Source organism: Lepidochelys olivacea, assembly GCF_965140295.1.
Source record: "Lepidochelys olivacea isolate rLepOli2 genome assembly, chromosome: 2".
Taxonomy (NCBI): Eukaryota; Metazoa; Chordata; order Testudines; family Cheloniidae; genus Lepidochelys; species Lepidochelys olivacea.
Window position 1 is genome coordinate 163,343,568 of NC_140412.1, and position 25,569 is coordinate 163,369,136.

The 25,569-nt window shown below is 40.1% G+C and overlaps 1 protein-coding gene across 1 annotated transcript in view; it reads right to left on the reverse strand.

Annotated features, from left to right (window-relative positions):
• The window catches only part of FHOD3 (formin homology 2 domain containing 3), a 627,222-nt gene that overhangs the window by 15,955 nt on the left and 585,698 nt on the right, over nt 1-25,569 (reverse strand). The window contains exons 22-24 of the mRNA XM_084620053.1: nt 24,102-24,294; nt 7,137-7,308; nt 4,478-4,639 (exon numbers count right to left, since the gene is read on the reverse strand). Coding sequence (XP_084476179.1) covers nt 4,478-4,639; nt 7,137-7,308; nt 24,102-24,294 — 527 coding nt within the window. The remainder of the gene's footprint in view (nt 1-4,477; nt 4,640-7,136; nt 7,309-24,101; nt 24,295-25,569) is intronic.

The window sequence follows — 25,569 nt, forward strand, 5'->3', positions numbered from 1 at the left end:
CAACCCAGTGCTTCAAAGTCTGCAATAACAGTTTTCTGCAAATTGCTAAAACTAACTCCGTTTTCCTCCTTAACAACTGGACTGTGTTCACTGGAATTTGGACTACTGCATACAGTGGTTCTAAAACATCACCATTTCCAGTTTTCCCTCATATTCACTGTTTGTTATGGTATCATTTCTGAAGTTCATCCCATACGTAGGGGAGAACCAGACAATCACAATTATATTATTTTCTATTTTCTTGCTAGGTTGGACAGCTCTAAATAATGTTATAAAAACCTTTCACCCAGAAAGCTTCTGTCAAGTCTAAAACAATGGAAATAGCACATGTCCAACCCTCAGTTTTTATTTAATGCTTGTGAAACATGCTGAATTGAGAACCCTAGAGATTGGAGTCTTTATTTAAATGCAGAACAGACACATTAGAGAAAGGAACAGTGCAAGCTTCCTGTGGCAATGTGCCTCAACCCTGACTTTGGGTTCTGTGGCTCATTAAACTGTTAAGACTTCTAATGAGAGTGTCAGATTGTGTTCTCCAGTTTTCTCACGTGTTCTCCAGTTCAATACATATGTCATATAGGCCACTGAATAACCATCACATAGTAATGACATTGAGTTGTCATTAGACTTGTGTATATACAATTTTATCTTGCAAAACCTCTAATGTTTTGGAGGTACCTCAGAAACAGTCCCTCTTATCACACATATTCACCTTCAGAACACAGCCTTCATACATTTACAGTATATCTCAGCAGAAGTCAGTTTTTCTTAGTTTACCCGTACCCCCATCTTCTCCATTTCAGCTCTTTCTCAACATTTTCCTTCTTATTTGTTTTCAATGGCCCTATAAGTCAGATCTGCATTTATCAATAACCCTTGATATCTTCAGAGGTTGTAGAGCAGATACAGGAATTACCATTCATTTATCGTCGAAGGACTTTTCACAGCCTTATTCCTTCTCACAACTTATGGCTCCTTCGATTGCTCTGACTTGACCTTTTCTTTTCATTAGAATCTAAATATTGATCTTTGAATACTGAATATGATCACACTACCCAACAATTTATCTCATTCCACTTTGTGGAAGACCTAATTCAACAAATGTAAAAATATATTATTTTCCCAATAGATTCACCCAATGGCTGAGTAAGAACTTGCTTCTCTTATAACTCCATTTCTATTTCTCTCTTGATTCAAAATGACTGAGAGTTACTAATTTCTCATCTCTATTTTCTTTATCCCCTCACCTTGTCTATGAAAGGTAACTGGTAGAGTCACATGAAATGTTTGCAACACAATCATGCATAACTCATTTGGGTTTCCAATTTTGATAGAAACACACACATCTCAGTCCAGGTTCACTTAAATCTTTGCTACGCTTTAAGTGAACCTGAGCAGATTTATTCTTCTGCATTAAAACCCTGAGAAATGTATGATTTTACATGGCTGCAGTAAAAACATGGTGCAAGCTGGTACTTTCAAGTTAGTTTCACTTTGACATTTTGAGTTAGATTGAACACCAAACACACACCCTCCTCGCTTTCACTCTGAGTGTATGTGTAGGGATGGGTCTTGCCAACCTGTATGGGTCAGAACAAGGAACTATTGTGTCTTTTGCTCTTTACACAACAAAGGAACGTAACCCTGCAGCACTAAACCACCTAAAGCTCTAGTTTCCAGTATATTCATGTAGATCTGTGCCACTTTCATAGACTTTTGACTGTTCAGCAGTCAGAGTAGCCTTTCCCACTCTCTTATCTTAAATTCTACATTCATATTGATGGGGTCCTGCTTAGTTCCTTGGGGAGAAAATGCAGGTGCCTTGTTATCTCTTCAGCTCAGTGGTTTTTCAAGCCAAACCATTTTATTCATTCATTATCCAGGTATATCAACTACCACTGAAGTTGTACAGTTCCAGACATTCTCCTTGCTGAAGTGCCGTACGCTAAACTACTGAACTTTACATTTATTTTGAAACTGTCTTTTAGTCGACTTAAAAGGCAAGCTGAGATCTTGAAGACAAAACAAGTGAGAGAGCTGGAATCTATCAGGATAAATTACAATGGAAATCAGTCCCAGCCTAAACATTTACTGAGTCCTTAATCCCTGTTGATGTTTTCACTAAACATAAATGAAAACCAGCCCTATGGAAAATATATAGTATTTTCATTATTATCCCTTTTGCTGTAGCAAGTGCTTTCCTGGAAGAAAGGTGCCTGGCAAAGACATCGAACATATGGCTTTTGTGTGTGTGTGGGGAGAGGATTGCTAACAGAGGGAATAGTTTAGCATGGGGTAAGCCACAAAAATATGCAAACATAAAGGGCATCTGTTTGATATGCATGAGTCACCTACAGCAATCAGCACATATGGAGAACACAAGCGCATGTGGGGCAGCAGGTGGTCGCAGTGGATATGCTGCTGAGAGCTGTGGTGTACTCTGTGACAGAAAGTAAAAGAGACAATCCAGTGTCAGCTCATTTTCTTTGCTGGAAGGTTTGCTCATTCAACCAGAATGCCTAGCTCATTTTTAATTTCTCTGAGGAAGTTGCCGCACGCAAAAATCCCCGTTTTGGCACTTTGGGAAGAGTGAATGTGCTTTTGGCATATGCTAGCTAATAAAAGCCAAGTGCTGTTTGTACAGAATGCTTTCCATCACCAACAAGGTTAACTGAACTAGAACAATGCCACAAAAAGTATGCCTGTTGTGATCTTTCACTCACTGTTGTTGTCTCTTCTTTGTTCTAACTTCCTGGAAATGCTAAAAAATGGATGGAGAGGTGGTCACAAAGCCACAGACAGTGAATATGATTAAAATCTTAAATTTCTACCCTCCTCTGGTATTCACCTTTCCCACGGTACCTGCAATATTCTCCATGCTTGGAATGGGGAATATCGCAAAGACTACTGTAACTTAAACTACTGCATTTAATAAACATCAAAGCCAAACTTCTCAAACTTGGGTGACTACGGCAGCTCTGTGCCACTGGAGGGTTGCATTACGACAGGATTTCCTTTAATTCCCAACGTAAATTAAACCAGCTTTGTGGCTGCTTTGCAGACAAATTGCACTACCATAAGTAGACAGATTTTACTTCCAAGTTTGCAAAAGGACATTGTACCAACAATAAAGAAAAGATGTTTAAAGTTGTGAAATAATACGTTTGACAGTGGCCTTTTATAGTTAAGACACAATGAAGTCAATTACAACAGGGCATATCTTGTATTCTGTATATACATATACAAATAAATTGGTTTTTTTTATTACTTCACAATGCCTGACTGCAAGTTAATTTAGTTTCCATTTGGGTTCTTTAACTGATTGCAATACCCTGTTGATGTGTACTGTGATCACAGAAACATTAAAGCACTTTTACATATTGGACTCCTTTTCCTACTAAAGCATTGTTCAGTTCTCTAGTACATAGACACTCATTGTCTACAGTAGTAACTGTCCAGTAAAAAAAGGTTATTAACCTCTCCATAACTGTTGTTCTTCGAGATGTGTTGCTCATGTCCATTCCCATGTAGGTGTGCGCGCACGCCGCACGCACTGTCGCCAGAAGGTTTTTCCCTCAGTGGTATCTGGTGCCCCCGGAGCTTTGCCTTCATGGTGTTGAAAATAGGAGCCTGCTGACCTCGGGCCCCCTGAATTCCTTACAACTCCGACAGAGGGGTAGGAGGGCAGGTTTAGGAATGGACATGAGCAAAACATCTCAAAGAACAACAGTTACTGAAAGGTTAGTAACCATTTTTTCCTTCGTCGAGTGCTTGTTTATGTCCATTCCCATCTAGGTGATTCCCAAGCAAATGTTGGAGGTGGGTTCAGAGTTAACCAACAAGCTAGCTGGACTGAGGGGGCGCTGGGTCAGCAGGCTCCTATACAGAGTGCCATGAAGAGCTATATAGACTGCTGGAGCTGACCCGACAGATACTACTGAGGGAGAAACCTTCCGGCGGCAGTGCATGTGACAAGCACACACCTACACGGGAATGGACATGAGCATGCACTCGAAGAAGAAGAATAGGTACGGGCTTGTATGCTCAATACCCGAGTTTACCAAATATGCAGCAATATTATCTACATATTGGAAGCCAGGTTCAAGCCATGATGCTTTTCTTCACCTGATATTAATTCTGACTTCCATAGAGAATTTTTACCATTATGTTTTATGCTGTTTTGCCTGAGCTAAATATCTAATTCTAAACTTTCCAAATGCTAAGTGTATTTTGAATAATGCTAATAGCCTATCACCAAAAAGTTTAAATGTGAATTTTAAACTGAAACATTTCAGGACAGATCCTCAATGTATAGACCTCAGTGAAATCACTGGAGTTATGTTGATTTACACAAGCTAAGGAGCTGATCCTACATATTTACACACATACACATAAACATACAGATGTGCATATAAAAAGAGACAGATGGACAGACAGCTTTCCTCTCCACTGCAACAAGTTTATCAGCAGTACTCACATGACTTCCTGTTTGCACGTGACCGCTTCCTCTCTCTAGGCACCGCTCGCTGACTTGGCACTTGGGTGGCTGACTTTACAATGCGATCCATGATCTCATCAGCTGCATCATCTGTAGCATTAGGTGAATCATCACCAGCAGCATTCCATGAACCGATACGGCCTGGAATGAATTGGAGTCTTAGAAAAAGAGTACCCCTCACACATCACCTTTGTTTGTAGTTGGATCATTGCAGAATGACAGCAGGCAGCTCAGTGACTGCTGTTTCAAATTTGTTAGAGTAAAAACGTCTACCCATTACAGAAAATTTTAGATAACGCCCCAACTACTCGGAAGCACCAGCTGAGCTATAAGGGAGTTCTGAACTGGCCTTAAACTCATGGCTCTCCTCTAGACGATGCAGCTGGCAGTAGTCTCCCAGAGACTGTCCACCAGCTGGGGATTGCTGGAGTGCAGCATGCTCTCCTCACATCCCGTTTTGCTCCCTATACTGGAGCCAGACCAGATGGAATAGAATCTGACTGTACCAAGTCTGCTTCCATGCTTCTGGCACAAAGGGGATGTAGTGGAGGAAAGAATCTCTTTCAAGATGTTTTTTCCCCCTTTGAAAGGAAGAAATCACCTTTTCATTGCGTGGCTGGATATAGCCCGGCACAAGTGCATGTGCTCTGTTACAAGCAGAAAAGTAAAAGTGGTTGGCAAAATGTTCAGACTGAAAAGCTATATAAGCAATTTTGGTTAAAACTACACACCCACCAGAGAGCCATGTCTCCGAAACCAAAAGATCCAGGAAATTATGGCCCTCCCTGTTGCACAGAGCCCTCCGACAGGCACATCTTTTGGTTTCTCCATTAGATATTATTGTTTGTTTTTCTTAATAATTTGAAGGTTAGTCAGTCAGAAGAATAATGACAATGAGCTTTCCAAAAGAGCTGGCTCAGTAAACACAGTCAGGTTAAAAAACCAGCAATGATGGGACCAATCCTTGGCACTTCGCTGTTGACAGTAAATAGCAGTCTTGAATCGCAGTGTGTCCTGCTGCTTTTTTTCCAGGCTCCTGTCAACAGCAGGTCTATTAGGACAGCGCTCCTAACAGGCTTCTGTCTGGCTCATGCTACCACTGCCTCTGTTATTCTTTAAGCCAACAGGAACTGAATCTTATTACAGGACACACTGCTCACTAGCACTTAACGAATTAGGTCAGCTGTTTAGTTTGCTGCAGAGCAGCTTGAGTTGTTTATTTCTTTGTATCTTAGCTACTCGGCCTGCTTTTTAAATTGGGGCTTTTGGAGCCAGGCATCAAAGGTTTAATAAAATACATAGAAAATGTTTTACTAGCAGAGCAGGGTCTAGGCATAGTGGTACCAAAAGAAATCAGTAATGGATAAGATTTCCATATATGAGGGAAAGGAATACCATGAAGAGCAGGCCTTACCACCAAGAATTAATGCCCTGTACTCCAGAACCAGTAATTGATTGATTAATTGATAAACCACAGCTGTAAGAAAAAATGTGAAAGGAAAATGGGTTAATGAGCCCACTATCTGTGAAATGATTCAGCAACAAGGAGGTGGTTTGCTTGCCACTCTTCTTATGAATAGAGATCCCAGCGGATCACATGATGGAGAAGAAATGAAGATATCTCATTGTCAGAGATGAGATACTACTGTTGTACTACTGAACTCCTCTGTCAGAATATTGGGTCTGTGCACTGTAGACTGGGACAACATTTGATTTCCCAGGATTCAGTTTTCAGAACTGAACCGTGCTGACACTTGACAACTGTTGGCTTCAAAGGAAGAAGAAATAGCTGCTAGAGTTGCGAGCACATCCATGGTTACCTATAGAAGGTAGATGACCTGCCACCAATCTGCTCTCTCTTTACCAGCTGGTATCTCCGACCCTAATATGGCACTAAGTGATATCAATGTGTACATTCATCTGGGACTGATACAAGCCTTGGGTGCATGATGCTTTACCCTTAGACTACTAGTGTTCACTGTGGAATAACTGATTCTTCATCTTCCATTTCATTATTTTAAAATTTGTTTTTCCAAAAACAACACTGGGCTTGTACATATGATGTAAACTCATGTGTCCACTACAAACAGCAGTTCTATGCAGTAGGATAAATCAAATAGCAGGGAAATGTTTATACATTTATAATCTCTTTTATTCCTTCAAAAACTTTGCAAATCCTTCTCTTCTTTCCCCACCATTCCTCATAAGCTTTGATGCCCTTTAAGCAACAGTTTGTGGCCTAATGGCTGCTTTCAACTTGCTTGTATTGGAAAAAAATATGTTGACCTCATCTATATTTCATAACAAAAGGTGATCAGAGGAATACAAAATGTGGCTTAAAGGGGAGCCAGGCTCATGCAGGAAGGGGGTGGGGGTGGGGTCAATTTTAAGTGGTTATTATTCCTTATTGCTACTCCCGCTGTCTCAGCTACTGACCACCTGCCTGATCTTAGGCAAACCACTCCAAGGGGTCTGTGCCCCATTTGTAAAATGGGGGGTAACAAAAATTGCTTCTTCTCTTTTGACTATTTAGATTGTCAGCAACCTACTACAGTGGCATGACCTCAACGTCTTACTGTAGTACATACAATAAATAATAACAATGCCCAAAGGGAGTTGAGAAAAGCACAGCGTTTACCTCTGCTGGCTCTGCTTCGAGTGCGAACACCTAGTGCAGTGGTGGTTTCCCCACTGACGGAGGAGGTCTTCAGCACAGCCTTCATGTTCTCATGCTCTGCTGCTTCTTCAGCATACTGCAGACCCTGTGGCTGGCTCTGAGATGGTGTAGAGTTGCTGGAGAACTTTCCAGACTGCAGAAAGAAAAAGAATTTGTTTAATTGACACGATCTAAGTTGACGAGCAAAGGTGGGTGAGGTAGTATCTTTAACTGGACCAAATTCTGTTGCTGAGAGAGAAACTTTTGAGCCTACCCAGAATTCTTCTTCAGGTCTAGGAAAGGTAGGCAGAGTGTCACAGCTAATTATAAGATGGAACAGATAATTTAGCATAAGTTGTTAACACATATTTCAAGGGATCATACAGGATGAAGTGGCCCTTTCACAGTGCTCCAGTCATAAGGAGGAAAGGAAAGTGGAGGGGAAAGGGGGGAAGTAGCAGCTGGAGGGGGTTGTTACTGGGGCTACAGATTGTTGTAATAAACCATCAGCCCAGTGTCTCTATTCAGTCCATGATTTTTAGTGTTTAGCAAAGTTATCAATTTAAGCTCCCAGGCCTGATTTTAAAATCGTTATGCAGGTTTCCTTTGAGGGTGAGGACTGACAGGTCAACTGCAGAGTGAGAGAAGTGTTCATCCACAGGTGATAGGCAGTAGCATAGCTGGGGGCGGGAGAATGGCAGCGGCCGCTCCCGCACCGAGCACAAGTGGCGCCTTTTTAATTACTTGGTGCCTTTAACATTTTTACTGACCTGGCAGCGCTCTGGGTCTTCAGCAGCACTTCGGCGTTGGGTCCTTCACTCGCTCCGGTCTCCAGCGGCATTGCGGTGGTGGGGGGGAAGCGGGGGGGTATGTGTTCCTTCAGCGCCGAAGACCGGAGCGAGTGAAGGACCCAACACTGAAGTGCTGCTGAGGACCCGGATCGCCGCCGGGTCAGTACCAGGGGATGGTGCCTTTATTTAATCTCCGCTCCCCCTGTTTTTTCCACCTGGCTACACCACTGGTGATAGGGTGTTTTTGTCTTTTATCATTTTCCTGTGAGCTCATTTGAGAGCATAGTGATTGTCTGGCTTTATCCATATAGTTGATATTGAGGCATTTAATGCACTGGATGAGGTACATTACATGCTGTGAGTGGTATATGTGGGACCCATGTATCTTGAAAGGTGTGTTGTGGGGGCTGTTGATCATTGTAGCAACAGAAATATGTTTTCAGCTCTTGCATCTGTTGTTCTGGCAGGGTCTGGGCCTACTTTGAGTTGGTGTGTCCTGGGCATGGGGAACTTGCTTCTGATAATGAGTTTGGAGAGATTGGAGGGTTGTTTGAAGGCCAGAAGAAGGGATTCAGGAAAGATTTCCCTCAGGATGGGGTCCCCATGGAGTATGGGTTGTAGTCATTTGATGATACCCCTATGGGTTCCAGTGTGGGGTGATAGGTGACAACTTGGGGTGTGTGGTCAGAGAGGTTCTAATTTCTTTATTGACGTTATTTAGTTCTAAAGAATGAAACTAGTAAAGAAAATATGCCATTTGTTTAAGACCACATATCACACACTGAGCAGTAGACACACAAGCAGAGATCCTTGCCTGTCTGGACTCATTTGTAGTACAGGTAGGCTCAAAAGAGTGGGGCAATATTCACTTCTCTCGAAGAGAACGGACCCTGATAGCTATAAGGACAAGGGAATATCAAGGTGCATATAAAATCCTCAAAAAAACTAGGCATAAGTATGGGCTTTAATCTTCATACCTTTTCCATCAGAGCATAGGGTGTGAAACAAAGACCTGCTGTGTGACCTTGGGTAAGGGCCTGCCGTATGGACTCAAATACCACAGTGACGAGCACACTAGATGAATCAAGTTAGCTAAGTAAGGAGTAGATAAGTTTGTTCTGTAGCCCCAACTACGGGTAACTTGGCAGAGCAGAAGTAGTTTCACTGTCCATGAAAGGAGACATTTTCCTGCTGTCTCTAACCTCCCCCTCTACTCCTGCCCCTGCATATCTACAGATAACAGTTAAGCGGTTCTAATAGCAACTACCTACAGTAAGTTAAAAATATATTAAGAACAACACTGAAAACATGCTGCCAAATAATTTCATGGCTGGAGCACAAAAATTGCAGGCGGCAGTAAGAAGAATAAACAAAACCTTAAACTGATTTTGGAATCTGCCCTTCACTCACCCAATCTGTGTATGATTTCTGTATTACCAAGACAACATTAAGAAACAATTTCTAAATTAGCTGCACACACACAACACAAAGTAATGTGACAGTAGGCTGACGTTTCATCAGTTACAGAAGAAACCTGTCTAGGATTGAAGCCTCTAAGAACTTCTGCAGAGCAAAACATTTTTAAGGGAGCATGATGTTTTCAGAGGAGGAGCAAGCTATATTTCTATTTCAGCCTATGGATATTAATGTTAAAATGTGCCACTTACTCTCATGGTTCTTACTGTCAGAAAGAATATTTAAGGTATGTTTTTACTCTGAAAAGTGATTACATAAAAATGATAACTTGTTACTCAACAGATCTGCCCCAGTGTTATATTCAGAGTCATATTTCCAAGCACCAGGGGCTAAAATATTTTTTAAATTTCTCCTCACTCCTGTTAGCCCTGCAGACATAACACAGATATGAGAAAGTGTGCTGAATGTTGCTCCTTCATTTGCACCATAAACAGGATTGTTTTATTAATTTCCTATTATAAGGCCAATTAGTTGCACTCAGGAAAATCCATAGAGCCTTTATTACTGGTGATGATGCTTTAGAAGAAAAGAACCCAGCTTGACTCTGAGAGCCTATGTTGAGTTTGCAGGGCTGGCTGTTAGGAAAACCCCATTGTTTTACCTGTAAACTGAAAATATTTGATCTGGAAATTACTGGGAGAATGATACTATTTAAACAAAATGATTTATCAGATTAGAACTGTAAGTGAACCAAATAACAAAGCAATAATCCTTACAAAGCACTGAGCTAAATATATTAATTTGAGATGTACTGCTGATGGTGCATGTCTAGAATTTGTTTTAAAAATACCAGTTTGCCTCATTTGGAGGAAGAAAATGTGTAAGTGCTAGAGTCTCACATGTGAAAATAAAGGTTAGAAAAATATTAGTGATAAATGTCTACTGCAGTGCATGCCAGTCTTGGTTTAAAAATAACATTGACAGTAGGTTGAAAAGTTAACAGATACAAAATGTCACAGAAAAAACAAAGGAGACTATCATCACATAACCAATAGTTAGAATACACACATTAGTTAAATATTTTTGCACAAATGTTAATTCAATAGCATGTATTGTTCCATCTAATGGATTCAAATCATCATTCACTTGGTGATTCCTCATGTTCTGTTCCACCCAGACATTAAATTATAATCTTTGGGGAAGAAGAGGTCCCAGATAAGTAGCTTCCTATATATCTTTCATTTTCAAATGTCCATGCTTTGCTTACCCTCAAAGAGTAGCCCCTTGTGCAAATGACTGTCATTATGAAGCACTGGGCATTCAGCCAATCAAATTGCTTGGTTAGTTGAACTGGATGAGTGAGCTATATTTGAACAAAGAATGCATTACACAATGAGATGCTGTCCATAACAATAGACTGTTCCACTGGGAATACAGCAGGTTTGTCAGCTGGTACATTATTTATTCAATTATTTTCAGACTCATGTATTAAGAGGAATTTTAAGAAGTTCATAAACTATTCCATTGTTCAATTCTTTGGGATTCATAGTGCAGATGTTGCAAAATTTTGTTTTGCATCTCTATAGACAGATGTTTGAACTGCTCGTAAAATAATGTTTTGTGACTAGATAGCTCAACATTGATTATCCCATTGTCATGGGAACCTTCATCCAAAGTTTTCCACAGGACACTCAGATTATTGAAGTTTTGCATAGTTAAGGGAATTATTAACTTAATTAATGATTTTGGGACCTGGAGAAAGGAAGTTTCAGATAATTAAGGCTCCAAATCAGGATTTATAGGAGAACACAAACTCATGGTTAAAGCAACTTTAAAAACAGTCTCATGATAGAGCCAAAAAGCCAAGAGAATGAAAGTCACAGTGCACGGTTCCAGTTGAGCTAATGGACTTGAGCATTCCATAATATTTGTGTTAGAATTAGATCTCACAGCACACAGGGGATGTGGAAACGACATGCTCTTTCAAAGAACCATACCTCTACATCCTCCTCTTCATCCGTCTATCGGGGAGATGAAGGACAGGACAGAGAAGGACAAAGAGCAATGTTTAGGAAGTACAGTATGATCAAAGCATGGTATTGTTTAAGCAATGACAAGATGATCTGTAAATAAAGGTAGATAAGAAAATACTTCATATGGCAATCAACTTGCCGCTTCCTTTTAGTAAAGAAAAATTTATGGATGCTGTTATCTTCTGCAGAAAAGGCATTGCATTTACTCATCTGTGCACCCAAATGCATATAAATAGAACTGGCAATAGAACCAAGGCAAAGTTTTAAGTAGAGTTGCCTGCTGCCTTCTCTCAGACAAATTCCAAAGTAAGGCCATGCCCTATCACCCTTTCATCTTTTTCTTTCCCTCAAATCATAGTGTTATATGACACTATGCATCTTTCTGCTCCAATGGAACCATAAAGCAGCTGTCCCCTGGCTGCATGGAAGGAGGTGGAGGGCTCTCTTGTTGTTCCAAATAATGGAAAGACAGACTGTATGGTTGGCTCTGGCTTCTCTCTCTTAGCCCCTCACTCACCTGCTAGTGAGACAGAAGCTCTCTCTTCCTCTCCCTCTCTGTGATGTTTCTTGGGCACCCACGACTGTGAGTCACCTTGTTACCCCCCATGACTCCAGTGTGAGGGAAACTTGCCCGTTCTTAGCGGGGTGTCAGCTCCCTGACACCACCAGCCTATAAGCCACCCAAGCCCTCTCCTCTGGGCTACATCACACTTTTCTTCACCTTGTAGGTTAACAATAGGTGCACCCTTTGAATTGTACCCCCGTGATATCCAGCCCCTAATGCTGGCTACTCTCAGAAATTCCAGATCCTCTGCCCCCAAAGAAGCAGTGTACCCCAATTTATCAGTTTTACCTTTATGCACCATTCCTGCAAACTACACAGCGCTTGTGAGCACTTAGGATAAAACAAAAGCAGGCTTATTTAAGAAAGAATACAGATGTAATTAGAAATGGGAGAAACTGATGAAACCAAGTGATTACAACACAAAGCAATATCATAAAACTCGAACCTGGGTCTAAACTTATCAATAGTTACCTCTCTTATGCAATAAGGCAGATTTCCCCCAAAGTTCAGTCTACTGCAGATCTGGCTGGTTTAATAAAAACCAGGATCCAAGAACCAGGATCATGAAACCCCCCTTGCTCCCCATGAGTTTTCTCAGTGAATGGACACGGAGTGCCTCTCCCTCCTCTGTGTTATACTGAAAACAGCCTTTTGTTTCTATTCACAGATAGGGAGAACCCCGGGCTTGCTGTAAAGTTTCTTTTTTGCCTTTAAGTTTTTTGATTGTTTGTTGTTGCCTCTGATGGTTTCTCACTCAGAGTCTCAGTATTGCATAAAGCCAATTGATTGAGCCTTGCATTGCATCACTGACCAAACAGAGTGGGGTGATAACTCCCCTTTGCCTGAATGGGCCATCACTGAAACACGTTAACTCTTGGTGACTAACTTCTACTCCTGGTCCATAATGCATTCTTTAAATATAGATATCTTATTCCTTAACTATTACTCATACTTACATCTCATAATGATTATGAATCTTGATGAGCTTTCTGTAGATACCGTACACATTACTCTTTATGGATAAATGTGATGTATGAGTTTTGTCAGATCTGAGGTGCAAGATATTTGCAAAGAACAGGGGAACCTATGCTACAGGGGTCTGTGTCACACTCCGCCCAGTTGATCTGTTAGCAATCATTGGCACTCTCTCCTCTTTTCCCATGTTCATAATAGGGAGAAGTACTGGAGGAGAGCCTGGCTACTCCTTCTCCCTATGTAGTGACTGGTTTCTTGGTGGCTCATTTTCTCTACCTTTTGCTTTCATAACAGGGTGGCTTCCGAACCACTGTGTCTTTTTGCTTAGAACTTGGATCTCTTCTGTATCTCTAAAAAATCCAAATGTCTGGAAGTCAGGAAATGCAAAGTTGACATTTGAAAGAAACCTCTAAATGTTGGAAAGTATGAAAAAACAGAGTTAATGCCCTCCCCATACAACCTTAACTCTACCTGTGCGTTCCCATCCACACCCTCCCACCCCCTGCCCAAAAACACGAGACAGATATTAGCCCTCATACTTCAAAATTGACATCTTGACCTGCATAGCCCCAGCTATGCTGGATTAAATTGGACATACAAATGTGTATATCATTCACCACCTATTTGACCAAAGAAACTAGATTCAATTCACTCTCTCTCAGACAAAAACACCACCAATATCACCGTGACTCTTAAGAGATGAAGGATGGTCTTGTGGTTCAACCATAGGACTGACAGTTTGGAGACCTGGAATTTATGCTTGGCTCTGCCAGAGATTTCCTTTTGAAACTTAGGCAAGTCTCTTAATCCATCTGTGGTTTATTTACAATGATGCCTGGTTACCACAATGATGTTGTGAAGCTAAACACACGGACGTTTATAAAGCACTTTGAGATTCTTGGATGCTATATAAGTAGGATAGTCCAACAATAATTACACTTTATATAAAAGTAAAAGACCTATCCAGCTGCTACCTGACACTTCCTAATTTAGGCCCCAGCTAAACAAAGCACCCAAGCGAGTGCTTAACTTTAAACAGGTTCAAATAAAACACATACTTAAAGTGCTTTGATGGACTGGGGCCCTAACTCCCTGACATTAGGCACTGGAAATCATAGAAACATATTAATCCCTCACCACCCTAGATTGTGTGCAGCAGACATTTAAAACCTAGTGTACTCCTGCATTTAGGCTACACAAACCATGGTGGATGTAGTTTATGAAGTCTGCAGCCACAGTATATGAATTTTAAGATTTCCTTAAATTTGTGGAGTTCAGGTCCATTCACTAGTGTATCAAGTGTTGAACCTGCAAAATTTCAGGAATTTTTTTTCATATGTCCATATGAGTCATGGCTCCTGGGTAGACTGCTCCTTCTGAGATCCCTTTCCAGTGACAAGCCCATGCCTCCACTTCTCTTTGGGATGGGACCATGCAGTCCAACCACTCTCCGACTGGGTGTCCAGATTACACCCCTCTGGTTGCCAACCAGGATATCTAGCAAGCTCAATGGGCTTGTTGCCCGCAGGAGTTTTCCTTTGGGAGCCTATATCTGGCATTCCCCTCAAGCCTCTTGGTAGACATGACTTAGCCTGAGTGGCCCCTTTCTCTTCTGCGCCATGCTGTAACCTGTTAGCTACAGACCCTGATTCTCAGGCAGTCTGGCGTCTCCTTGCATCCTTGTCAGTGCTCACTGACACTCTCTGGGAAGCCTCTCCCTTTTCTAGGCCCAGGGTCCTCTCATGGTTTAGTGTCCTCCTTTGATTCTACTCTTAGTGTTGGGAAGATTAAACCTGGATGGAGTCACATTGCCCAATTAACAGCTTCCTCATTGTTCCCTCCAGGACTCTTATCCCTGTTATTGTTTTGCTATTCCTGTTTGGTCCTTTTAACCACCTCTTTGATTTAGCTCCATTGCAAGTAACAGATCACACAAACACTACTCCCCATTCATGAAAAATAATCCAGATATTCCCCAGTTCTCAACACCTATCTCATATGAAGTGTTCTCAGAGTGATAGCATAGGGGGGCATTTATTTATTTTATTAATATTTGTAAAATGCAAACACTGAATTTCCAGGTTTTTAAAAATACACTGTTCCATTAATTCCCCACCCCCTGCAAGTTATTAATATATATTTTCTTATCTTATCTCCAGTTCAGTAATGATTTTTGTCTGGGATTGATACATTTTGTTCCAAAAACATTCATCATTAAATAGGAAAGCCTCATTTGTTTTGGCGCTCATCTAGTTTTCAGCATGCTCTACATGACAAGATTAGCTGCATGAGAGTGCTGAGAAGCACATTAACGTTACTTTTTAAGGGCATGTTTGGTTTAGAGAGTGAGCTGTTTATTTTCCTTTGGGCATAGTGGCACTGAAATGCAGCCAGACATTTTGCAGTGGGACCTCAGCAGGTATGTTCATTTTGTTATTCGCATTATGATAGATTTTTTTTTTTTTGCAATCCTAGGGAAAACAAATTCCTCTGAAAAACGGCCATGCAGAGTTCTTCGAATAAATAAAAAAGAGAAAACCACAGAAGCATCTTGGAAAGAAAGAGCATATCTGTATATTAATCCATACACAAAATGAAGAGAAAAATAAAAAGAAAGGGGGAAAATGAAGCAAAAATATAAAGTAATCTGTGAGAGGCATTCAAAGGAAGGGAAAGGGGCAGAGGACAATGCTAAGTGCATTTTCCAGAGTAAGAAAGCAATCCAGGCTTTGTGCAGTTTATTTATTATACAAGGGTTAGATTGTGATAGCAGGAGCATTCCAGGCTCAAGAAGACAATTTCCTTCTTGCTCCCCCCTTTGCTCCAGGGAGAAGTGATTGGCTGATGGCTTATACCAGCAGCAGACTACTACCCCTCACCCCACCATGCTTGCTCAGTTCCAGTAGCCAGTGTGTATTGAGAGGGACAGAATCAAAGTTCTGTTCATTCCTCTCCCACCTGCTCTGGGTGGAAGGGAGTAAGCAGTTTGTACAGCATCCATGATCCCTATAGGTCCATACCAAATCTCTGTCGCTGTGTGGATGGGCCAGTCTGGGCCAGAATGCAGCCCTACATTACTAAGGGTAAGAGTTAAAGTAGTAAGTGAATTACTCAAGTCTCCTAGATCAAAGATTAACTAGATGGGAATTTTCCTTCTTTTCTTTCTTCTTTCTTTAATGGTTAAATATATTGCGAAATGTTTTTGAATTGGGAAAATGTTAACAAAAGTAACATTACCAAACAGTACTGGAGGAATGCAGCTAGGATGAACAGCTCCCCTAGCTTTCTTTGTGCATGAGCTCTGGCTTTGAAGGCTGAAAGGATCTCCAGTTCAAATCCTAGGGATTCAACTTTTCTGTCAAGTTCACATGCCATAGCACAATTTCAGGAGACCTTTTTTTAAAAAAAAGTCACTCTCGGATTCGTGCCGGGGCGGGGGGGGGGATTTTGCCATATTTAAATATTATTTCTATTAAATAGAGGTTTTGGAATAGAAATTCTAAGGAACTGTACAAAAGACAGCTACATAATTCTGGGGGACAGGTACTTTTCAATGTTATTAAAAATAATTGAAAAGCTCAGACTCAAATGTATAACTGCATTTCTTTCCTATCTTTCCTGCTTATTTTTCAGTGAATTGTATTGTTTCTGAAAGTGTGTGACTGATATCACTAGATAAAGGCAGACATAGGGTTATTTCTACACTGCAATCAAGGGTGAGAACAAGGGTGATTGTAGCACGTGTCGACCTACCCAAGATAGAGTTATTCTAGCTAGTGCGAGTATTAATAGCAGCAAAGTGAAGCTATGGAAGCACAGGCTTCCGCACAGGTTGTACAAGCCCACCTGGGATCCTGGATACATGTATGGGTGGCTAGTCCATGTTCAAGTCCATGCTGCCGCAGCTTCACTGCTGTTGGTAGCTGAGCTAGCTAGATTAAAGCCACCTCGGGTGTGTCTACACACGTTGTAACCCAGATGCAGTGTAGTGATTGCAGTGCAGTGTTGCAGACACTAGGCAACCTCCCCCTGTAACTGTGACAATGCGCCATTCTTCCATTTTTATTCTTTTCCCATCTAAGAAACATCTGTTGGGAATTACATTAACAATACCAAACTCATTTCACTATGAGTGACCTAGAGAAGTCAGGAGCAAAGGTCTGTAGAAATGAAAGGCTATTACAAAAATTGGGAGTCTGTTTCTCAGACCTAAAGCCCCTTCCATGTGAATAACGCCACTGAAGTGTATAGGAGTTCTGCATCCAAAAAGGTCAGCAGGATTTACCCTCTGCCCTTCAAGACTGATTTTGGTTGAGTGGGTTTAAAAAATAAAGGGATATGTATTTTCTTTTCTAGAATCGGAAAGGTTACCTTTTCTTGGGATTCATGTAGACCACAGTGATAGGATGCGGGATTCGATCCTGGGAAGATTTGAGGGTTGTGGTGGCTATTCAGCTGAACACGAGTTCCCAGTGTGACACTGTAGCCAAAAGAATGATTGCAATCCTGGGATGCATAAACAGTATAATCTCGAGTGGAACAAGAGTGGTTATTTTACCTCTATATTTGGCATTGATATTACTGTTGCTGGAATACAGTGTCCAGGCCTCACGACCACAATTCAAGAAGGATATTGATAAACTGGAGAGGGTTCAAAGAAAATCCACGAGAATGATTAAAGGATTAGAAAACATGCCTTATAGTGATAGACTCAAAAAGCTCAATCTATTTAGAGAAGGTTAAGGGGATAAGGATATAGACTTGATTACAGTCTATAGGAACAAATATTTAATAATGAGCTCTTCAATCTAGCAGAGAAAGATTCAACACAATCCAATGGATGGAAGCTGAATCTAGACAAATTCAGATGGGAAATAAGGCATAAATTAACAATGAACGTAATTAACCATTGGAACAATTTACCAAGGGTCATGATGGATACTCCATCACTGACAGTTTTTATCCATGATGACTCCAAGATATATTTTTTGAGTGGTAACAGCTAATTTAGAACCTATCATTATATATATGTAGCTGGCATTATTTTTTCCAATGTGCATTACTGTGCACTTCTCAATGTTGAATTTCATCTGCCATTTTGTTGCCCAGTCAGCTAGTTTTGTGAAACCCCCTATAACTCTTCACAGACATCTTTGGACTTAACTGTTTTGAATAACTTTGTATCATCTGGAAAATTTGAAATGAATATTCCGTTACCAGGTGTATATTTACTATGCATAGCAGGCATATCTTTTCACTTCCATGCATAGAAATATAAACTAATCAGAAAATCTAAAGTTAGCAATAAAGCAAAGACAAAACCCCCTCCCCCTACCATAACTGCTCTATTTCATTATTCTCCCCATGCAATTGCCTGCCAGCATGCTGAATTACAGTCTTGTTTTTTGAGTAGAACTGGCTTTGGAGATGTTAGGTATCTCTCTGTTTATATGGGGCAATGGGGAGAGCAGGTGTTAGAAGGAAGCTGTAGCAAGTCTTCTGATGTGACTGTGGCTCTGATTTTACCATGTGCCACACCTGAGTGGGGGAAAATAAAAGCAACATTACTTGACTATATTTAAATGGATAACTCCTATACATGTAGATCACAGAAAGTCCTTGATTCACCCACATAAGCAATCTCCTTAAACAGAGGAGTATGTGTCGTGCTAGTGAGGAGCCAGTGGTTGTGGTACATGTTGGTACCAATGACACAGGGAAAGGCAGGAGAGAGGTCCTGGAGGCCAAATTTAGGTTGCTAGGTAGGAAATTGAAGTCTAGGACCTCCCTGGTGGCATTCTCTGAAATGCTTCCAGTTCCACGCACAGGGCCAGGTAGACAGGCAGAACTGTGGGGTCTCAGTACGTTGATGAGATGATGGTGTGCGGAGGAGGGTTTAGATTTATTAGGAACTGGGGAACCTTTTGGAAAAGGGGGAGTCTATACAGGAAGGATGGGCTCCACCTAAACCAAAATGGAACCAGACTGCCTGAACTTAAAGTTAAAAAAGTCGTAGAACAGTTTTTAAACTAAGGTCTGGGGGAAAGCTGAAAGGTACGGAGGAGCACGTGGTTCGGACAGAGACATCCCTTAGGGGTGGATCTATTAATGAAGATTCTCTGTGTCCTAGTAAGGAGGAAAGGATGGAAGATGATAAAACATGGGTAGAACCTGATGAAAAACAGTCAAATGAAAAAGAGTCCCATTCAATTACATCATGTAATGGCAAACAGCTAAAAAGTAACAATTTTTTAAAGTCCTTATATACAAATGCTAGAAGTCTAAATAATAAGATGGGTGAACTTGAGTGCCTTATATTAAGGGAGGATATTGATATAATAGGCATCACAGAAACCTCTTGGAATGTGGATAATCAATGGGACATAGTAATACCAGGGTACAAAATATATCGGAAGGATAGAAAAGGTCATGCTGGTGGGGGAGTGGCACTATATGTGAAAGAAAGTGTGGAGTTAAATGAAGTAAAAATCTTAAATGAACCCAACTGTACCATAAAAGTAATTCCATGCTTGAATAATAAGAATATAGTAGTAGGGATATAGTACCAACCACCTGACCAGGAGGGTAATAGTGACTGAAATGCTCAGGGAGATTAGAGAGGCTATAAAAATAAAAAAACTCAGTAATAATGGGGGATTTCATCTATCCCCATATTGACTGTGTACGTGTCACCTCAGGACTGAATGTAGAGATAAAGTTTCCAAACACCTTAAATGACTGCTTCTTGGAGCGGTGCATCCTGAAACTCACAAGAGGATAGGCAATACTTGATTTAGTCCTAAGAGGAGGACAGGATCTGGTTCAAGAGGTGAATATAGTTGAACCGCTTGGTAATAGTGACCATAATATAATTAAATTTAACATCCTGGGGGGGAGGAGGGCGGGGAACACACCACAGCAGCCAACCATGATTGCATTTAATTTCGGAAAAAGGAATTACACAAAAATGAGGAAGTTAGTTAAACAAAATTAAAAGATACAGTCCCAAAAGCGAAATCCCTGCAAGCTGCATGGAAACTTTTTAAAGACACCATAATAGAGGCTCAACTTAAATGTATACCCCAAATTAAAAAACATAGTAAGAGAACCAAAAAAAAAATGCCACTAAGGCTAAACAACAAAGTAAAAGAAGCCGTGAGAAGCAAAAAGGCATCCTTTAAAAAGTGGAAGGTAAATCCTAGTGAGGAAAATAGAAAGGCGCATAAACTCTGGCAAATGAAGTGTAAAAATATAATTAGGCAGGCCAAAAAAGAATTTGAAGAACAGCTAGCCAAAGACTCAAAAAGTAATAGCAATTTTTTTTTAAAGTACATCAGAAGCAGGAAGCCTGCTAAACAACAGGCGGGGCCACTGGACGATTGAGATGCTAAAGGAGCACTCTAGGATGATAAGGCCACCATGGAGAAACTAAATGAATTCTTTGCATCAGTCTTCACAGCTGAGGACGTGAGGGTGATTGCCAAACCTGAGATATTCTTTTTAAGTGACAAATCTGAGGAACTGGCCTAGATTGAGGTGTCATTAGAGGAGGTTTTAGAACAAATTGATAAAATAAACAGTAAAAAGTCACAAGGACCTGATGGTATTCACCCAAGGGTTCTGAAAGAACTCAAATGTGAAATTGCAGAACTACTAACTGTGGTATGTAATCTATCATTTAAGTCAGCTTCTGTACCGGATGACTAGAGGATAGCTAATATGATACCAATTTTTAAAAAAAGGCTCCAGAGGCAATCCCAGCAATTACAGGCCAGTAAGCCAAACTTCAGTACCAGGCAAACTGGCTGAAACTATAGTAAAGACCAGAATTATCAAACACGTAGATGAACATGATTTGTTGCGGAAGAGTCAACATGGTTTTTCTAAAGGGAAATCATGCCTCACGAATCTGTTAGAATTCTTTGAGAGGGTTAACGAGCATGTGGACAAGGGTGATCCAGTGGATATAGTGTACTTAGATTTTTAGAAAGCCTTTGATAAGGTCCCTCATCAAAGATTCTTAAGCAAAGTAAACTGTCATGGGATAAGAGGGAAGGTCCTTTCATGGATCAATGACTGGTTAAAAGATAGGAAACAAAGGGTAGAAATAAATGGTCAGTTTTCAGAACAGAGAGCGGTAATTAGTGGTGTCCCTAGGGGTTTGTACTGGGACCAGTCCTATTCAACATATTCATAAATGATCTGGAAAGAGGGGTTAACGGTGAGGCGGCAAAATTTGGAGACGATACAAAACTACTCAAGATAGTTAAGTGCAAAGCAAACTACAAAGAGTTACAAAACTGGGTGACTGGGCAACAAAAGGGCAGATGAAATTCAATGTTTATAAATGCAAAGGAATGCACATTGGAAAACATAATCCCAACTACACATATAAAATGATTGGGTCTAAATAAGTTGTTACCACTTAAGAAAGACATCTTGGAGTCATCATGGATAAAAACTGTCAGCGATGGAGTATCCATCATGACCCTTGGTAAATTGTTCCAATGGTTAATTATGTTCATTGTTAATTTATGCCTTATTTTCCATCTGAATTTGTCTAGATTCAGCTTCCATCCATTGGATTGTGTTGAATCTTTCTCCGCTAGATTGAAGAGCCCATTATTAAATATTTGTTCCCAGTGTAGGGACCTATAGACTCATTTAACAGGGATTTAGAAATTACTAATAAAAATGTGATTCATTTGATAAACATTGTGAGTTGGGATTAATATTTGTTTAGAATGGGTGGTTGTTGCTTTTACAACTCAAGAAATAGATCTACCACTCAAGAAAGAGATCTTGGAGTCACTGTGGATAGTTCTCTGGGGGTATCATAGAGGTCTATAAAATCATGACTGGTGTGGGGAAAGTGAATAAGGAAGTGCTATTTACTCCTTCTCATAACACAAGAACTAAGGGTCACCAAATGAAATTAATAGGCAACAGGTTTAAAACAAACAAAAGGAAGTCTTTTTTCACACAGCACACAGTCAGTCTGTGGAGCTCTTTGCCAGAGGATGTTGTGAATGCCAAGACTATAACAGGGTTCAAAAAGAACTGGATAAGCTCATGGAGGATAGGTTCATCAATGGCTATTAGCCAGGATGGCCAGGGATGGTGTCCGTAGCCTCTGTTTGCCAGAAGCTGGGAATGGGCGACGGGATGGATCACTTGATGATTACCTATTCTGTTCATTCCCTCTGAAGCATGTGGCATTGGCCACCGGTGGAAGACAGGATACTGGACTAGATGGATCTTTGGTCTGACCCAGTATGGCTGTTCTTATGTTCTTAGAGGTTCCACAAGGAGAATTTTAGAGAATGCTCTTCACTCCGTTAGGCTTTCTCAGCTCATAGGATCAGCATATAATTGTGAATTAATGCTAAGCATATATCCTACAATTCAGACAAGGAGGATATTTGTAGCTGGGATACTATTGCTCAGATGATACTCAGTTTCTCCCAAATACAAATACCATTCTGGTCTGATTCTTCTTCTTCTTCCCTGTCCTATAACAAGCCCTTCTGGGGAAGGCCCAATCACTCTCTCTCCTGTTTTCACATCTTCAGGAAATGGCCCATCTCCCTGGCTCAGATGTTCAGTGACTGGCCACTGGCCTGTACCTACATCCTGTTTTACTGTGATAGGGTCAGCATGCAGGCCCACTTCCTCTCTCCATCTCCCTGGATATTTCTTCTGGTGAACAGAATGGCCTCCTTTCCCTTCTCTCACTTCCTGACACAGAAGGACTTGAAGAAGCTCCTTCATTCCTGTTGCTGCCACTTATTCTGGTCCTTTAATACACAAATGCTCCATCGTATACTGGTGTAACAGGAACCCCTCCCCTCTTGCCATTATCTGAACTGGTGAAAAGCACTGATGCTACTTGGAAAATTAAATGTTTAATTTGCTAATCCCTTTGGGTAGTGTCACATTTTAACTCCTTCAGAATGTTACAGAGAAATTAGGGTGCAATGCAAATATAAAACTTCAGTTCCCTAATACTAGACCTGAAATTTTGCATGTCTATCTTAAACCCTTTGCAAAGAACCAGAGCCCTTCCTTTACCTGGGACTAGTCCAAAAGGAAAATCTTTTGAGATAATAATGTGGCTCTAAAATTTTCTCCCAGATGAGGCAGATTTCCAAAATTTGAAAGGTTATTGCCAGGAAAGATCTACAAATGATTGTGAGTCAACGACTTAAATACAATCCCAATATGGGTCTGATGCATTTTTTTTCTTTACCTAACTTGTCTGAGCTGTTGGCCATAAAACTGTAATCAGCTTTGGGTTTTTCATGCCAAAGGCAGGATAGGGGTAGCTTCATATGCGATGAACCACTCATGTTTAATCGAAACTCCAGATTTGGATTTTGAGACAGCTGGAAACTTTTATTAAGTACTGGCACTTCTTAAAACTTTATTTGGACTGAGTGAAACTGCATCAATTTAAAAGAAGATAAAAAAAATCAGAGGATCTTTAAAGATCAAGAGAAAGTTCATCTTATTTTTACCAAAGTAGCCTGAACATAGCGAAATTTATCAGGTAACAACTAAAGAGAATCTAAATTAGTAATCTGTAATAAAACCTGAAAGAGGCTGCACTTGACACTCATGTAATATTTTTTTATCTAATGAAGAAAATAGATACTATACATATAAAACACTATAATATTTAAATTTGCAAGTCAGGACTTTCCCAAATGGGAACCTCACATTACACACCTAAATCCATATATAGGCACCTAAATATGTGGTCAGTAATTTGATGTATGGAATGATTTGGCAGCCTAACTTTAGGGTTGTGTTATTTATATTCTTGGCCATATTTTTCAGTAAGGTGTCCTCAATTCCTACTCTATTCTTTGTTGAAAACAGACATTGTGCATGAATTTGTCCATGCAACACATGGAAGATTTTCTTTATGAACACTTAGTCTTCTTTTGTCCAAATCCGGAAGCTGCTACGAATCCAGAAGCTTTTATAGTCAATGACAAAGAAAAACATAATACTGATTTAACAAAGAACAAAGGGTACATTATTCATAGTGGAGGGAATCCTTAAAGGAAGGTTAGTGAATGAAGCATAACATCTAAAGTATGGCATTCACTAAAAAGAAAGCTTCACAAATACTTGCCACAGTGGATTTGATTTTGCCACTTACATCTGTGATCATTTTCCCCCTGGTCTTGTTTCTTTCCCTGTGGTTGGCGCGTTTCTGCTTCTGCTGCAAAACTCGTTCCCTGGTGGTGCGATACTCTAAAGCAAATTCACTAATAATTTTGCAGAACTTATTGATGTTGACTTCACGGATTGCATAAGGAGGATGACCCATAAATAACAAAAATGCATGGAACCTAAAAACAAAATGAATTAATGACAGCTTTTAAAAATGAAAAAAAAACATTCAAAAACTTTAGATTTCTAGTAAAATAGATTCCAATTGATCCATTTATTGTCTTCCGAGCTCTCATCTCTTTTTTTTCACGCTGTGGAATTTTCATGGATGCCTTAAACATCACTGGCATGGTTTATAATTAAAAACATAATGCAAATAAATGGCTAGCCTATGATAACTTCATCCCAACCCATTTTCCCATGCTGATATTAGAGATAAGATGTGTATGAAACTCCATTCATTTTATTTTACTAATTTGGCAAGTGAATGAACAATTTCATTGCAGATATTGAAAAAACTATTATGTTTTAATTCCATTTGTTTGTATTAAGCAACTTCAAAGAGGCTGTTAAGATGTTGGGGAAAGTCTAGACAAGAAGAATGAAGATTTACAGGCTAGCAACACAGGAAGAGAAGCATTTGTAGTTCAAAAAGAAAACCATAAAATGTTGTAACATCCAAATACTTACAGTCTGGGGTGCTTTGAGTTCACAACTTTACTGTTGATTCAGTATTACTCACAGCTTTTTGTATTATTTGCAGCTTTGCTGCGGCTTCTGTACCACATTATTCACAATGGACTACTGAATATATAGATCTTTGTGAATCTATTTTTTATCTATTGCGTCTATGCCAATTAAAACACTCATTACAATGTAAATGAAACATGTGACTGAATAAGGTATCCTGGAGAGGCTTAGAATAGTAGTTACATTAGGTAATTTGAAGTAAAGAAAACACTGTTCAGCTTATTTTCAAATCCAAAACAATATATGTGATAAACCCAGTAGGAAACTCATACGTTCCTGCTTTCACTACTACTCAGCTATATTTGGGGTACTACTTATTTAGAAGGTGGAATAGAATTCATGAATGAGAAAACAGATGGGCTGGACTAACATCCCAGAGCTGTACATTCACACATTTGGGCCTGTTTGAACTCTCTTTGGTAATTCTGTGTACAAATATACATTATTTCCCCATCTGGAAAATGGGAATAATGATACCATTCTCCTTTGTAAAGCAATTTGAGAACTATGGATGAAAAGCACGACATAAGAGATAGGTATTATTAATTATTATTATTAATTATTATTATTGGGCATATTTAAATCATCTGTGTGAGTTTATGAATCTGGAAATATACTAGCAATGGCACTTGCATATATATGAGCATTAGCAGATTGTACAAGATACGTATAGTACTAGCTCCAGATACAGAACTTGTTACTCT